We start from the raw sequence: 15066 nt of genomic DNA, 5'->3' as shown, positions 1-15066 counted from the left end.
AAGTTGGCCCCTACCTAAGGCCATGCGGAGCAATTCCTTAAAGGCGAATAATTATCTGAGTTGAGGGCTAGGATATAGTGATGTCTCTGTGGCCTGAGGTAGCTAGAGACTTCTCCAACAGGATACAAAGTGTTCTTCAGAAAAGAGACCGTAGTAGATTGAACTTGGTAAAAATTAATGACTTCTCATCTGAACGACATAATTATAAAAACCAAACAAACAGGTATATCAGAGCCTAGAAGAAAGTCCTTCATATTTGACAAAAGACTAGTATCCAGAATCTATGAAGAAATTTTAAGTTGGGCATGGGAGCTCACCCCTGTAATCCTAGCATTGGAGAAGTTGAGACAGAAGGAAGTGTGGGTTTGAGACCAGCCTCAGTCCTTTCTTCCTTTCTTCCTTTTCCTTCCTTCCTTCCTTCCTTCCTTCCTTCCTTCCTTCCTTCCTTCCTTCCTCCCTTCCTTCCTTCCTTTCTTCCAACATTGTGGTTGTTTTTGAGAAAGGGTCTCTCTGTTGTATAACACTGGCTGTCTTGAAACCCACTATATAGACCAGGCTATCTATTGTCTAACTCACAGAGAACCCCCTGTTTCTTCCTCCTGGGGTACTCCAACTAAAGGCACATGCTACCATGCCCTTCTTAGAGACTCTCTTGAAAGAAAGAAAGAAAGAAAGAAAGAAAGAAAGAAAGAAAGAGGTGTGTGTGTGTCTGTCTGTCTATGTGTGTGTGTGCCTGTGTGTGTGTAGAGAGAGAGAGAGAGGTGTATACAGACAGAAAAATCAAAGCTATTTTACAAGTTAGAAAGATTCAAGGCTGACAAGATGGCTCTGTAGATAGAGGCATTGTTGCCAAGCCTGATGACCTGATTTCAGTTCCCGTATTCTACATGGAAGAAGGAGAGAACTGACTCCCACAAGTTGTCCTCTGATTTCCACATGTGCACTGTGGCATGGCTCCTCTCCTTCCCACAAAATATACATATGTAAATACATTAGAAAAACTAAGCTATCCCATTTAAAAATCGGCCTGACGGCTAAAACAGATACTTCTGTAGGGGAAATGCTCATGGCTGTTGAATAAATAAAAACAGGGTCTGTCTGGATTCCATTATTATGCCGGAGAACCAGATGAAGAACACGGTTGACTACCTGTGTGCCTACCAGAATGGGTAAAGATAAAGTGGCAGGCGACTCCCCTGTTGGCTTGGGTATAGAACACTTGACAGTCATGGTCTACTAGTGAATGTGTCAAGGGCTTCAAAGGTCTTAGAAACTGGCAGATTCTACTGAGGACAAACATAAGCTATATATAGTCCCTTTTTAAAGAAAGAAAGGCAGAGTCTGGCCAAGCTATAAAGTTACATGTTTCCCAGTTCTGGTCCAGGTCAAGGATGTGTGCTGTGGCTGTGTTGGCAGTGGTTCACAGCAGCACACAGCATCGCGAGGGGACAGCAGGCAGTCATGCTCATCCTCTGAGTCTTGGTCACTACAAATCCACCAGTGTTCAATGGCTGGGGCGTCACCTTGATGACCTTACATAACCCTTGTCAACCTTCAAACACGATCAGATTACATTTCTGCCCTCTTAATACCTCAGAGGGAATTAGACTCCAGCAAGAGCTGTTGAGGGCACAAAACCTTCAAATTATAAAACAGCCATGCGTATAACTCAGCAGTGTTAGTCTCATGTGTAGTTACTCAGGGTTTTATTCCTAAGAGCCCCAAACTAGAAACAACAGTGATAAGGGGAATCTTTTTTTCCTACTAAATTACAGAGTTTTCAAGTTAGCACAGGCTGGACAAGACGTCCCCTGGCACAGCAACGTAGGGTAACACACTGATTTCTGTGTACCTGGACACTGTTGTCCTGGAGAGTGTCATGGTTTGCATCTGACAGGTCTCCACAGACTCATGTTTTGAACATTTGGTTCCCAGTTCATGGCACAATTTTGAGAGGTTCTGGACACTGGGAGTTGAGAGATAGAGTCACGGGCAGAAATAAATCATCCCGAAGGGCCTGCCCCAAAGTTTATGTCTAGCCCTGCTTCCTGCTGCATGCTATTTCCTGTCCTCCTATGATGGGAACACCCTCAACCACACATTGCCATTACTGTAGACTGAGCTGTCCCAGCAAGCCTTCCCCACTGTGACTGAGGGGAACCCTCTGAAACCCTGAACCAAAGGGAAGGATTCCTCTCTTGGGTTTTCCCTCTTGGGTGTTGTCACAGTGGTGTGAGCCCTAACTAGTACCATGGCTCAGTGGGGGCCAGACAGTGGATTATCCAGCTGGGAAGAAAATTAATTCCCCACGTAAGATAAGCCAGATTCCTACGTCACACTATGAAAACTGCAAGCTCATGCTTGATATCCCATTTAGGAAGTTAAGGCAGGAGGACCAGTAGTTCAAGACCAGCCTCAGCTGTGAGACCTCCCATCTCAAATACCAACCAAATGAAATAACAGACAAAACCAAAACAAACAAGCAAACCAACAACAACAAAAACGAAAACAAAACAACAACAGCAAAAATAAGCCCTGCTCCCCCCAAAATCCCAAACTCTAAAGTGACTAGAAACTAAAATGTAAAGAGAAGAAAACTAATGGGAAACAAAATACTTTATATATTTGGTTAGGATGGTCCCTCCTGTCTCCCTCCCCTTTCCTCCTCTCCTTCCTCCCTTCCTCCTCCTGTTTGTGTTGTTTAAGAACAGGGTTGTATGTAGCCCAGGCTGGTTTTGAATGAACTTACTACGTAGCCAAGGATGACCTAGAACTCCCAACCCCTCTGTTTCAATCTTCTGAGCACTGGCATTTCGGGTGTGCACCCCCATACCTGCTCAGAAAAGGACCTTATAAGGCACAGACTCCAGGGGGGGGGGGCGATCATAGATTTGACTTTCAAAGGAAAAGTCTCTCTTCACTGAAAATCTCCACTAAACAGAACAGCAGACCGTGTACTAAATTAGGACACTTACAATGTTATTAATGACAAAGGATGAGTATTCACAGTGTTTTAAAAGCCACCTACAGGAAAATGAAGCAGTAGAAATAAGTAAATATTTTTCCAAAGAAGAAATAAATGTCAGGGAAATGTAACAAGATGCCTGTACCAGCCAGAGTTGTACAGAAAACAAGTCCAACAGAGTATACACACATACCTGTATGTAATGTGTGCACGTCAAAATCTGACTGACTGATTCCTAGTATGCAGAGGGACAGCTAAAACTAAGGGCCATGTGAGGGATTATGTGGATTCTTCATCCGGTAGAAGCTTCCTAAATTATGTACGTGGATCTAAATGGAATCACCAAATAGCATGGCAGGCAGCCCTAACTGGGCCTCTCCCCACACCAAATGCAGCTTCTAGTATTGGGGATGGATTGCATCTAATTGGGTTCTTGTCCAAGAGGGCCCCAATCAACCCAGGGGATTGCCAAGGCTGGGTGATTCTCCATAATTTGATAATAAGAGCTGAAGACAGTGCCTATACAGTTCATCCGGCAAGGAGAGGTTGAACTGGTGCCTGCCTAGAGTCTTCACCCGTATGGACTGGTGTTCATGGCACAAGAAAGTGTTCTGCATGTTACCAAAGAAGAAAGGTAAACACTAACCCAGCTACAAACCCGTCTATGCACAGTGGTTATCTGCTTGCAAGGTGTGCCGGTACAGTAGTGGGACAAAGCCTGTGACGTAACCAACCAATATCTGGTTTGAATTAAGGCCCACTCCAGGTGGCACCCATACCTAACACTCCTGGATGGCGGTGACCAGGAGACTAGGTGGGCCAAGGACCTACGGGTTAACCAAATACTACTGTTCTGCTAAAGGAACATAGCAATACAATGCCTCCTAGTGACATTCTGCTGTCCTCATAGATCCTTGCCTCACTCAGCCATCCTCAGAGAAGCTTCCTCCAGCAGCAGATGGGGACAAACACAGAGACCCACAGCCAGCCATTATGTAGAGTGAGAGACCTTGGAACACTCAGTCCTAAAAACGATGGCTCCATTACATCAACTCACCCCCTCAAAGGCTCAGGGAACTGAGGAAGAGGAGGCAGAAAGAATGAGAGAGCCAGAGGGGATGTCGAACACCAAGGAACCAAGGCCTTCCAGACACAACAGGGCTGGCACACGGGAACACACAGAGACAGGTGTTTGCACAGGTCCTGCACAGATCTTTACCAGATAAGGTCATAGAGCTGAAAGAAAAATGAAAGAGGTGGACAAACTCCCCATCCCTGACCCAGGATGCTATCTTCAAAAGATAGCCACTTGCAAACGAAATATTTGTTTTCCCCAAGGTAGTTTTACTGGGAAAACAGACTGAGGGGTAGGAACAGCAGTAGATGGCCAACACAAAACAGACTCAGTGGCATCTTCGGAGGTTCCTTGTCTTATAATGTTGTTAGGGAATTTTTTGTTTTGTTTTGTTTTTGTTTTCTAACCATACAGTTCCTTTGTGTATATAGTATAGCTTCCAGCTTTATGTTTTTATGGAATCCTGTGGATGCAAACTCGTGTGTCTGTATCTCTCTGTATTTCTTCTGCTTTTTCTTTGGGTCTTTCTTGTTTGGTAGTTTTGTCTTATTCTAATTTGTTTATTTTTGTTTTATTATTATTTCTTAGATGCCTATTTGTTTTATTACGAGAAACGGAAAAGGTGTGGGTGCTGTGGGAGCGGAGGTAGGAAGGGGCAGGGAGGAGTAGAGTTAAGGGGGAACCATAATCATAATATATTGTAAGGAAAAAAATCAATTTTCAAGAAAAGAAAAAAATGATTAACAAAAGAAGATTTGGCTTATCGACTCCATGGTCGTCAGCTGCCACATCCAAAGGCTGTAGGGCACAGCTGCAGGCTAAGAACCTGGACAAGGCTCGGCGCTCTAGTCCTGAGCATGGTGTCTTCATCAGGAAGATGTAGGTTGGCTGTTGAAGCCTTCACTGCTGGGTTAAGGTTTACCCACTGCACGGGAGGTCTCTTTTTCTGAAGTAGCTGGTGATCGATACTACCCACATATATAAAATATTTCTTAGCAACACTGGGTTCATATTTTCCTTCAGTCACTGCATGTTGTAGTTAAACTGACCCCTGAAGTCAGCAGTCACAGTGCCCCACTTACCAACAGGATACAAATTAAGACCACAGAGAGGCACAGTTTTGTAGCCACAAATTGACGACACCTGAGTCTCAGCTCACACCGAGCATGGAAAGCAGGTGGCTCAGCAGGACCTACATAAGCTGCTGCTGAGGCTGTAACTCACCTCATTTCCTCCACACACTTGGCCATGGTGGTGTAAGCCTGGAATCCCAGCACTTGGGAAGCAGTCACAGGAGGATAGCTGCAGGCTAGCAGTCAGCCTCGTCTGTGTAGCAAGACGCAGGTCAGCCAGGGATGTATGTTGAGACCTGTGTCATACACACACACACACACACACACACCACACACACACACACTGTCCTGTAGGATCTCTGGTGTATGCATGCCAGTGGGTGTGTAGCATTTACAAGAATGTAATAGTTTATAAGTAGCACACTAACACTGGCCAGGAAACCAGCCAGGCATCAGAAATGTAGTACCAAGTTTCAGCATTGAGGCCCAGGTGATTTTTAGAAAGAATATCACTGATTATCACTTGTAAATGTCCAACAACCTCTTGTCTGGACCTGTGCAGCTGCCCAGAGAGACACCCGTGGCAAGGGGAAGAGGACTGTCTGGGTCCGCTTTGTAGGTCACACGGCTATCTTCCAGCTGCTTACAATGTAAAGCAACACATTTGTTCTCTTTTTTAGGTTTCTTTTTACATCTGTCTGTCTGTCTGTCTGTCTGTGCCTGCATGTGGAGGTTAGAAGACAACCTGAGAAAGTCCGCCCTTGCCATCATCTGAGTCCTAGGGATTGAACTCATGTTGGCAGGCATGGCAGCAAGCTCCCTCGCCCACTGAGCCATCTCGAAGGTCCCGTGTTCTCTTCTTTTAATACAAATTAGTGAAATTTAGAAATAGAGCATACTTTGATCTCTGAAAGCCTTTTTTTTTTTAAAAATAAATTACTACATTTGTGTGTGTGTGTGTGTGAAAGAGAGAGAGAGAGAGAGAGAGAGAGAGAGAGAGAGAATGCATGCTGGGGAATGTCTCCACACTTATTGGTCCCTCACACTGATCTCAGGCCTCAGGCTTGGTGGTGGACATCTTTACTCATTCAGCCATCTTGCTGGCCTCAAAGCTTTTTCTTAAACAGTTTGAAGCAAACAATCGCACCCGCGAGCTTAGGAGACCTGTGTTTTAGGTCTGTACCTTTCACCTGGGAAGGCGTGCAGAACGGCTGTGGTTGGGTGGGTGAACTCAGTCATAGCTGTAATCAAAGCTCTTTCCCCTCAGCCAGAAACCTTTCTGAGATCTCTCAGAAAGCTTCAGAGGATGTTGGAGGATGTGGTCTGGACACACTGATGGCAGCCAGAAATGTCAGTTTGACACACTCCTGTGCTGTCAGGAATTTGTAAATGATGTTGCTGCACAGAGTGCTTTCAGAGTGTATGTGAGGGGGGAAAATCCCATGGCGGTGTCAGCTCCTGGGAGCTGTAAGTCCAGTTCTCTCAGGACTGTGCGGCAGAGCTTAGGGAAATTTTGGCAAATGTTTCTTAGGACTCTTGTCAGCTCTGAAATTTCTACCCTGAGTCTCCTTGCTGAGGCACAGATGGAGGGGTGATCTTCAGGGCAGAGAGCAAGGCCACTGGTTCCTCCTCTCTTGGAAGCCTTGTACAGCTTCCCCACTATACAGTACCCTCCATACCCGATGCACAGGAGAGCTGTAATTAAAAGTACAGATGTTGGGAAAATAAGATGTTTAAGTTGCAAACTGCATTTCTGGGCCTGAAGATTTCCCTTAGGTAATTCCCTCAGCTAGAGGAATGGCACAGCGTGTCATTTGTTTACAGATACTTGATAACGTGATGAGTGGTATCGGCTTTCTTTATCTAGCACTCAACAGCTGTTCACCAGCCAAATGAAAGATTAGAGTCTGCGCCACCAGAAGAATACACTTGATCCCTCATATAAAGGCTGCTCTGTAAAGCGCTAACGTAGTCAGCTGGCAAGGTGTGTGTTATGTAAGAAGTTATGTTTTTCATAGGACCACAATTGACATTTTCCTAAGTCTGAGAAAACGTCTCACATTCAAGATAACTGATGCTAACTAACCTCTAAAGTGCAATATCCAGCAAACCGTTTCATGTTAAAACTGTTGTGTGTTTTTAGGCATTTATAATAAAGCTTATTAAAAAGCTGTGTAGGATGTTCAACTTGGCCACCCTGCGTGACAGGTGACTGTCATGTTTTCACCTTGTTTATGTTTTTACAGTTTACCCATCATGGCTATACTCTTCTTTCTCTTTTGCACTGAATTCAAAGGTAAATTTAAATTAGATGTCTGTGGGTGTTTTGCCTGCCTGTATATATGTCTGCCTATGTGCTTTGTATGTGTCTGGTGCCCACAGAGGCCTGAAGAGGGTGTCTGAATCTCTGGAACTGGAGTTATTGATGGTTATGAGCCTCCACCTAGGTGATGAACATTGGACCTGGGTCATCTGGACGAGCCGAGTCGTCTCCACAGCCCCAGGGAAATGTTCTAATGTGTGGCTGTCCTGTTCTTTATCTCTCTTTTCTAGGTTACTCTTCACTGCAAAACTATCATTGTGATCATTTTTTAACTGTTAATAGTTACGTGGTGATATACTCTTTTGAAAGTTTATACTAGATGGAATGAGGGTGTGTTTCCTGGAACCTTCCAGAATCCACACTCAAAAGTGGCAAATGTCACTCATTGTACTTGAGTTTCTTCTACTCAAGTTTTCTGGCTTTTAAAAAGCGTGTGTGTGTGTGTGTGTGTGTGTGTCTGTGTCTTAATTCCTTCACACTCTGTCAAGACAGGGATTTTCCTGTCTTGCTGAACCCAGAGATTGCCGGGCTAGCTAGCCAGTTAGGCCCTAGGGACTGTGTCTCTGCCTCCTGAGTGCTAGAATTACAGGCGGCTGCAACCTGCCATCTTTTATGTGGGCTCTGGGAATCCAAACTCAAGTCCTCACAGTTCTCTGACAAGCACTGCATCTATAGAGTCATCTGCTTAGTTCCCTGTTTTGTGATTTTTTCATATAAGTCGGTCCAGTTGCATCTACCCACGAAAAGCGGGAAGAGAACTAATCATGTAACTGCAGTAGGAAGAACCCATGGTTGAACGCTTTAGTACTGACACCAGCCTTTTCCTCCCGTGCACTTCTTATCTAGAATCGGTTGCTTGTCATTCTGTGTGTGTGTTGTGGGGGGCGGGGGTCAAAACACCCACCTATATGATAAACTTAAGGCCTTTGTGTCTCTTCAGAATCATTCGATTTGTGCCCAGCCAGGAAACACCAGCCCCTCGTCAGAGTTACATAGTGAGACCCTGTCTCAAAGGAAGCATGCAGAGAAATTTCAGTCCAGGCTAATTCCAAACAAATCCTATTTACTCTGATGTGAATTCTTAGTGCCAACCTCATGTAAAGTGATGCAGGCAAAACTTAAATATCTAAGTGAGTTTGTACATTGTGTGCTGTGAGGAGCCAAGAGGAGATGACTTCAGCCTGTTTCTTTTACTTGAGTGGTTTTTATAAACAACATTTCATTGAAATTTAATTTACAGATTAAAAATTTACAATTTAATTATTACACTATATAAAAATCCACATTTCCTTCTTCTCCATGCTCACTGCATGCATTTACAGATGTACTTCTTGTCTACACCACAGCGTGTGGAATGATTTAATATATATATTTATTTCCACAAAAGGCATAAACCAGGACATTGATGGTGATTGTCGCATGGGAGCACAGTCTGTGGGAAGTTGTTAGGAAAGCTTCCCGGAAGAGCCTTGGAGGTGGGATTCCCGTGTGACCTCCGGTGGCCTGGGCACTAGTGACTAGTTTACCCCGTGCTACAAGTGTGAGCTCAAGTACAAAGCGAGGTGCAGGCTCATGTGGGTAGTAAGTGCTCTGTTTGAGGGGACCATGGGGTATGTCTAGGGGTGTGTGTGTACACACGCACGTGCGGTGGGGGAGGATGGCAGTCAAGCTCGGTCATCCACTAACCACTAACCACATTGATATACTTACTGACTTTTCCTGGCCTTGTGTCTTTCAGGAGGTTCATGAGTTATTACAGGACTATGAGCTAAAGTATTGCTATGTGGACAGGAATAAACGAACAGGTGAGAGCTCCCTTCCAAGCCCTTGACCTTTTGACCCCGCTTTCATTTTTGCATTTATTGTAGAGCAGGAAAGCTCGCGCGCACTGTCTCCTCCTGTTGATCTGCCTTCTGGTGCTGGGGATTGAACTCACGGCCTTCACAGGTGCTGACCAGCATTTCAACACTGAACCCTGGTCTGGGTCAGCGGTGGGGTTCCTAAGTGTTTACATCCCATCGGTGTGGCTCAAGGGTTACTTTCTGAATGCCCCGAACTTTAACCAGTGACCAACCCGAGTGTAGCTGGAGCTCTGTGATTCTTAACTATGAATGTTGAATGTTATGTGTTAACAAGTGTTCTTCAGTGGTGTGGCATGCTTCCATCTAATGTTACTACTGGCTTCTGCTGCAGACCCACTGTGTGTGTAGCTTGACCTTTAGTTGGACAAAGTAGGAAGCTTACTCAGCCTTTTCTGAGTGTTCGTTTCATATCTGTGAGATCAGAACTCTGTTCTTTTATGGGCATGTGACATATAAATGTTTATGAGCATATTTTGAGATGGTAAAACACAGCATGGATGATGTTAAGGCCACTGGATACATGTGTACTCCCAATGCAAATGGGACCTGGGGGCTGGGACTACAGCTCCGTATGGAGCACTTGCCTGCCTTGTGCAAGGAGATGGGTTTGATCCCAGAATTGCCCCCAAGGAGTATAGCTAGAGTCCTAATGTTTATTCCTGAGTAAAACAACAACCAAAACCACCACCACCACCACCACCACCATCACCACCATCACCACCAAAACCCCAGCAAAAGCCTCCAAAATGCAGAGGAACTGCAGTTCCCGCCATTCTGCATTCTCCACCTGGAGGAAGCACTCGGGAGTCTGTTTCCAGTTTGGCACGATCACCCCTAAATTGTTCCAGTTCTTTTGAACATGAGATACTCCTTTGTCATCCTTCCTAGAGGTCTTGAAAAGGACACATGGTCTGTCTCTTCATAAATAAAAAGCTAGTGGATGTAGCATGTGTCCCCCTTTAGCTGAGGACTTCAGTGCCAACGGGTGGCTTGATGCCCTCAGATGAATCTACTTCATCCAATTTAATTGGTCTCATAGCCCCCTTCTACTTCCGAGTTGGAAACCCCACAATTGTTAACTCTCAGTTGAATGTCTTGTGTCCCCAGTTGGAATGTGAGCTCAGTGATGAACATGAGTCCTCTTCCAGTGCCTACTCTAGCTAGACGTACTAGGGAGAAGGACTTGATTGCCCCTGGACGGGTAGGGGTGGGGTGGCATGGGGTGGGGTGGAGCAGTGCAGGGATCCAGTGGCTTGGAGCTACTGAGTGTCAGAATTTGGCTGTCTCCATGAGTATTCTGCCAGGAAGGCCCCTAGAGATCGAGACCTTCCAAGTGTAAGCAGAGGAAGGCGTGGCAAAAAAAGAGTAGAAGGTGAGCTCAGACAGGTGTTCAGTCTCAGGGAAGAGTGCTCGAACAGCTAAGCGCTACCTGTGCAGACTTAGGCAAGCATGCTCAGACAGCTGTGATCTCAGACAGGTATGCAGACATAGGGACTATAGAGGGATGGTCAGCCACTTCAAGTTCCCCAGGACTGCAGCCTAAGCCCTGATTTTATGGGCCAATATGGAACTCATCCAGTATTTAGCAAATGGCTGTGTATGTGTTTAAGGGAAAAGAGAGTTAAGTAGTGGCACAAGTCTGCCTGCTTGGGCTGGGGAGGCATAGAATCTGCAGTGGGCGTGCCCGTGAGGGGAAGTATCTGTTAGCTTAACTGAGGTAGCACATTGCTTGGCCTGGGATCCTGGACTTTATAAAAAGGAGGAAGTGAGCTGAAAACCAGCTTTGGTTACTCTCTGCTTCCTGACTGTGGAAGTTGTGGACCCAACTGCCTCAAGTTCCTGCCACCAGAACTTCCCCATTGTCACGAGCTGTACCCCCCAAACTGTGAACCAAAATAAAACTTCCTTTCTTTAGGTAGCACGCTGGCTAGTTTTATGTGAACTTGACACAAGCTGTAGTTATCTGAGAGGAGATAACCTCAATTAAGAAAATTGCTCCATAAGAGTGTGCTGTAGGCAAGTCTGTAGGGTATTTTTAAAATCAGTGATTAATGGGGGAGGGACTAGCCTATTGTGGGTGGTACCACCTATGTAGGTGGACCTGGGTTATATAAGAAAACAGGATGATCAAGCCAGTATATAGTAAGTACCCATCCATGGCCTTTGGGTCAGCTCCTGTCTTCAGGTTCCTGTCCTATTTGAGTTCCTGTTCTGACTTCTTTCAGTGATGGACTTCAGTATGGAGCTGTATGCTGAATTAACCCTTTTCTCCCCATCTTTCTTTTGGTCATGGTGTTTCATCACAGCAATAGAAACCCTTAAGACAGAAATTGGTACCAGGATAGTAGGGCATTGCTGTAACAGACATGACCATGTTGTTAGGATTGTGGAAGAACTTTGGAACTTTGGACAAGAGAAGCCACTAAGTGTTCAAAACTTGGTGAGCAGTTTTGTGGAACCTTAGAAACTACGAATGTTGAGAGCAATGCAGATGATGGAGGCCTGGCTTGGGAAGTTCCAGAGGGAAGTTTGAGAATTACTTAAAGATTATCTTGGATGTTGCGTTTTTGGTATTTTGAATTAACATTCTGTGGTCCTGGAAGCTGGGGCTAAAGAATCATTGGTGATTAACCAGAGACCAGAGCCACTGAAGTAAACTTTTGCTTTCCTGGGATAATTGATGCTGGTCAGCTGGGGCTGAGAAGTTAGCAGTGATTATTACGAAGAGACCAACATCACTGAGGTGAAATCTTCTGAGAAGTGTTTCCTGAGAGCTAGCACACAGAAGCTGGGTTGTATCTTGTGCTGACAGTCGAACTTGGTAGTGTTTAAGAGTCTCACAGGTGGAAATGGTTTTGAAGGCATGCAGGGATCATGAAGAACAGCTGAGGCTTGGCGTTGTGAGAGACCAGAAGAGGCCATTGGTGAAGGTGCAGCCTCAGTAGCAGATGAAGGCCCAGGATTAAAGGGGTCATGGAGAAAGTCTTAAGCTAGGCACCATGAATAGAGCCCAAGAGAGGCTATTGGTGGAAATGCAGCTCAGTTGCAGTAAGACCCCAGCATTTTGGAGATACCATTGCCATGGTATGACTACCAAGAGTAGTAGGAGTGGTGGAATGGAGCTTGCCCAGCCGTAGAAGACAAGCTCTGTGCGCTGCAGAGGGCAGAGCTGGAGAAGTGACCCAAGCCTCTTGGAGGAGCCTAGAGATGGTGAGTGAATCCCAGGTATCTACCACTGAGTTATTTACAGGATGGGAGTTTTGTTTTGCCTGTTCAGACTGTGTCTGCTTCTTCCCTCTATAAGAAAGCATTTAATTTAATTTTTATTTTACTGGAGCCACTAGTTGAGAGACTTTATAAACTTTTTAAAAAGATATTTTAGAGTTTAAGGAGTTTCATAAGTCTTTTTGATACTTTTGGATACTTTTTAAGAGGCAACTTTTAAAGTGATTGAGTTTGTAAAGATAGGGGATTTTTTAAGTTGTTAAAATGTTTTATATTGTGATGTCTTTTTGCTTGTTTTTATTTTTTTTTTTTCATACAGAGTTTCTCTCTGTGGCACTAGCTGACCTGGAACTTGCTCTATAGACCAGGTGGCCAGGAACTCAGAGATCTGTTTGCCTCTGCCTCGAGAGTTGGGATTAAAGAAGTGTACCGTCACCATATGTGATGTTGGTAATGAACAACAGCAAAAAAGCTGTGACGTCATAGTGACATATTTGTGTGTCAAGCTGAGAAGGGGTCAGTTGTGCTGGGTAGTTTTCTGTCAACTTGACATAGGCTAAAGTCATCAGAGAGGAGGGGACCTCAATTAAGAAAATGCCTCCATAAGATCAGGTTGCGGACCAGACTGTAGAGCATTTTCTTAACTAGAGATGAATGGGGAAGGGCCAGCCCATTGTGGTGGGCTCTAAGAAAGCAGGCTGAGCAAGCCAATAAGCAGCGGTCCTCCATGGCATCTGTCAGCTCCTGCCTCCAGGTTTCTGCCCCGTTTGAGTTCCTGTTCTGACTTACTTCAGTGGTCCTGGTGTAACCCTAGCTAAGACAGGTGAATTTGTCAGGTCATTTTGTCACAACAGCAACAACAGCAGCAGCAAGAAAATAGTAAAACCCCAAAACAAATGGTATTGTTAATGGAGAGTTAATTCTCACAGTGAGGATGTCTGGGCTGATCTTGCTCCCCTGTTGGAAGACTTAGATGTGGAGTTGTACTTGGCATGTGGAAAGAGTGCACAATGAAACCATGCTGCTTTAAATGTCAGTAGCACCCAGAGATGTGCGATGCTCACACTCTCAGAGCTACATGGTCACCAAGACCATGAGGGAGGACAGAATTACCCATCCCGTGGGATTCTCCCTGTCTCACCGCTTGTACATTTGCTCTGAACCACATAGGAGTCTGCTCTGTTTGAACCTGGGGGAACTAAGTGCTTACAAGCTGTCTCACTGCGCTCCCTAAGGAGACCAGGCTTTTAGAGAGCTCCCTTGTGACTTGTGGATCGCTCTGTGGTAATTTAATTGGAGGCTTTCAGGATTTCTTACAAAAGTTCTTAAAATATTTATGTTCATTAGTGAAAACAGGTAAACTGTTATAACTAAAATTTAGTTCTAACAAATATGAATCACTATATTCATTGATTTGCAACTCACATGTGTCATATGTTTGGTTTTTTGAGGCAGGACTTCCTTGTTCCAACTATGTAGTCCAGGGTGGCCCTGAATTTGTGTGTGTGTGTGTGTGTGTGTGTGTGTGTGTGTGTGTACTCGCACACGTGCACATGTGGCCAAAGGACAGTTGGGGCAGTTGTCTACAGTTGTCTCTTCTTTTGCCATCCAGGTCCTGGGATGAACTCACTCATCAGGGTTGACATTGCAGAGCCATGTCACTGTCTTAATTGATTTTAATGATATGAAAAGGATTCAGAGAAACAGGTTTCCTTCAGGCATTTTGGCATCTTTTGCTGGACTTTCAGTTTTTCAGGTCCTATGATATTCTTTGAGATCTTTCTAGGGGAAAAGGCCCTGTAACACATTTTAACTTCATTAAGGATCTCTATAAAGGCTTTGCAAAACTTTACATCGTTCTTGAGTGGGTTCAGATTTGTGTGTTTGAAAATGCTACCACAAACAAAATCCCTCAGGATAGGGTGGAGCTTATAGTGAAATTCCTAATATCATTACCAAACTTTTTATTTGAGCAACTGGCCATGAAATTGGTTTGTTGGAGCATCAGCATTAAAAAGAAAAAAAAAAAGTAAAATAGAATTGAAAAATCAGGGTGGAGGGATGGCTCAGTGGCTAAGAATGTGTTCTGAACAGTCACAAGGACCCAGCACCCACATTCGAAGCCTGGCATGTCTCCTATGCTCCTGTAAAGGCATCTTTGAGTAGGACTGACCAGGAGTAGAGGGATACAGTAGCCTTGCTGGCGGCAGCACTGCTGGTAAAACAAGAGCTCTGGGTTGAGGGGCCCAAGTCCACCTCAAAGGGATTAGGTAGAGAGTGGTAGAGGACACTGATTCCCTCCTCTGGCCACTTACATGCCTGGCTACCTACAATCTGCACACATACATGTTCAACACACACACACACACACAGAGAGAGAGAGAGAGAGAGAGAGAGAGAGAGAAGCAGTTTCTGAACAATAACAAGATCAAGAGAGTATTGCAGGTCAGGTTTGGTAATGTACTCTGAAGGCAGAGAGGCAAGTGGATTTCTGAATTTGAAGTTATCCTGGTCCATGTAGTGAGTTCCAGGCCAACAGGAGC

General features: G+C 44.9%; 1 protein-coding gene across 1 annotated transcript in view; it reads left to right on the top strand.

Annotated features, from left to right (window-relative positions):
• Raver2 (ribonucleoprotein, PTB binding 2) overlaps nt 1–15066 on the top strand; it is an 82558-nt gene that overhangs the window by 20645 nt on the left and 46847 nt on the right. Inside the window, exon 2 of the mRNA XM_021161577.3 lies at nt 9175–9241. Coding sequence (XP_021017236.1) covers nt 9175–9241 — 67 coding nt within the window. The remainder of the gene's footprint in view (nt 1–9174; nt 9242–15066) is intronic.

Source organism: Mus caroli, unplaced genomic scaffold, assembly GCF_978045245.1.
Source record: "Mus caroli unplaced genomic scaffold, Mus_caroli_1 scaffold_6, whole genome shotgun sequence".
Classification (NCBI taxonomy): Eukaryota; Metazoa; Chordata; class Mammalia; order Rodentia; family Muridae; genus Mus; species Mus caroli.
This window is presented reverse-complemented; position numbering and strand designations above follow the sequence as displayed.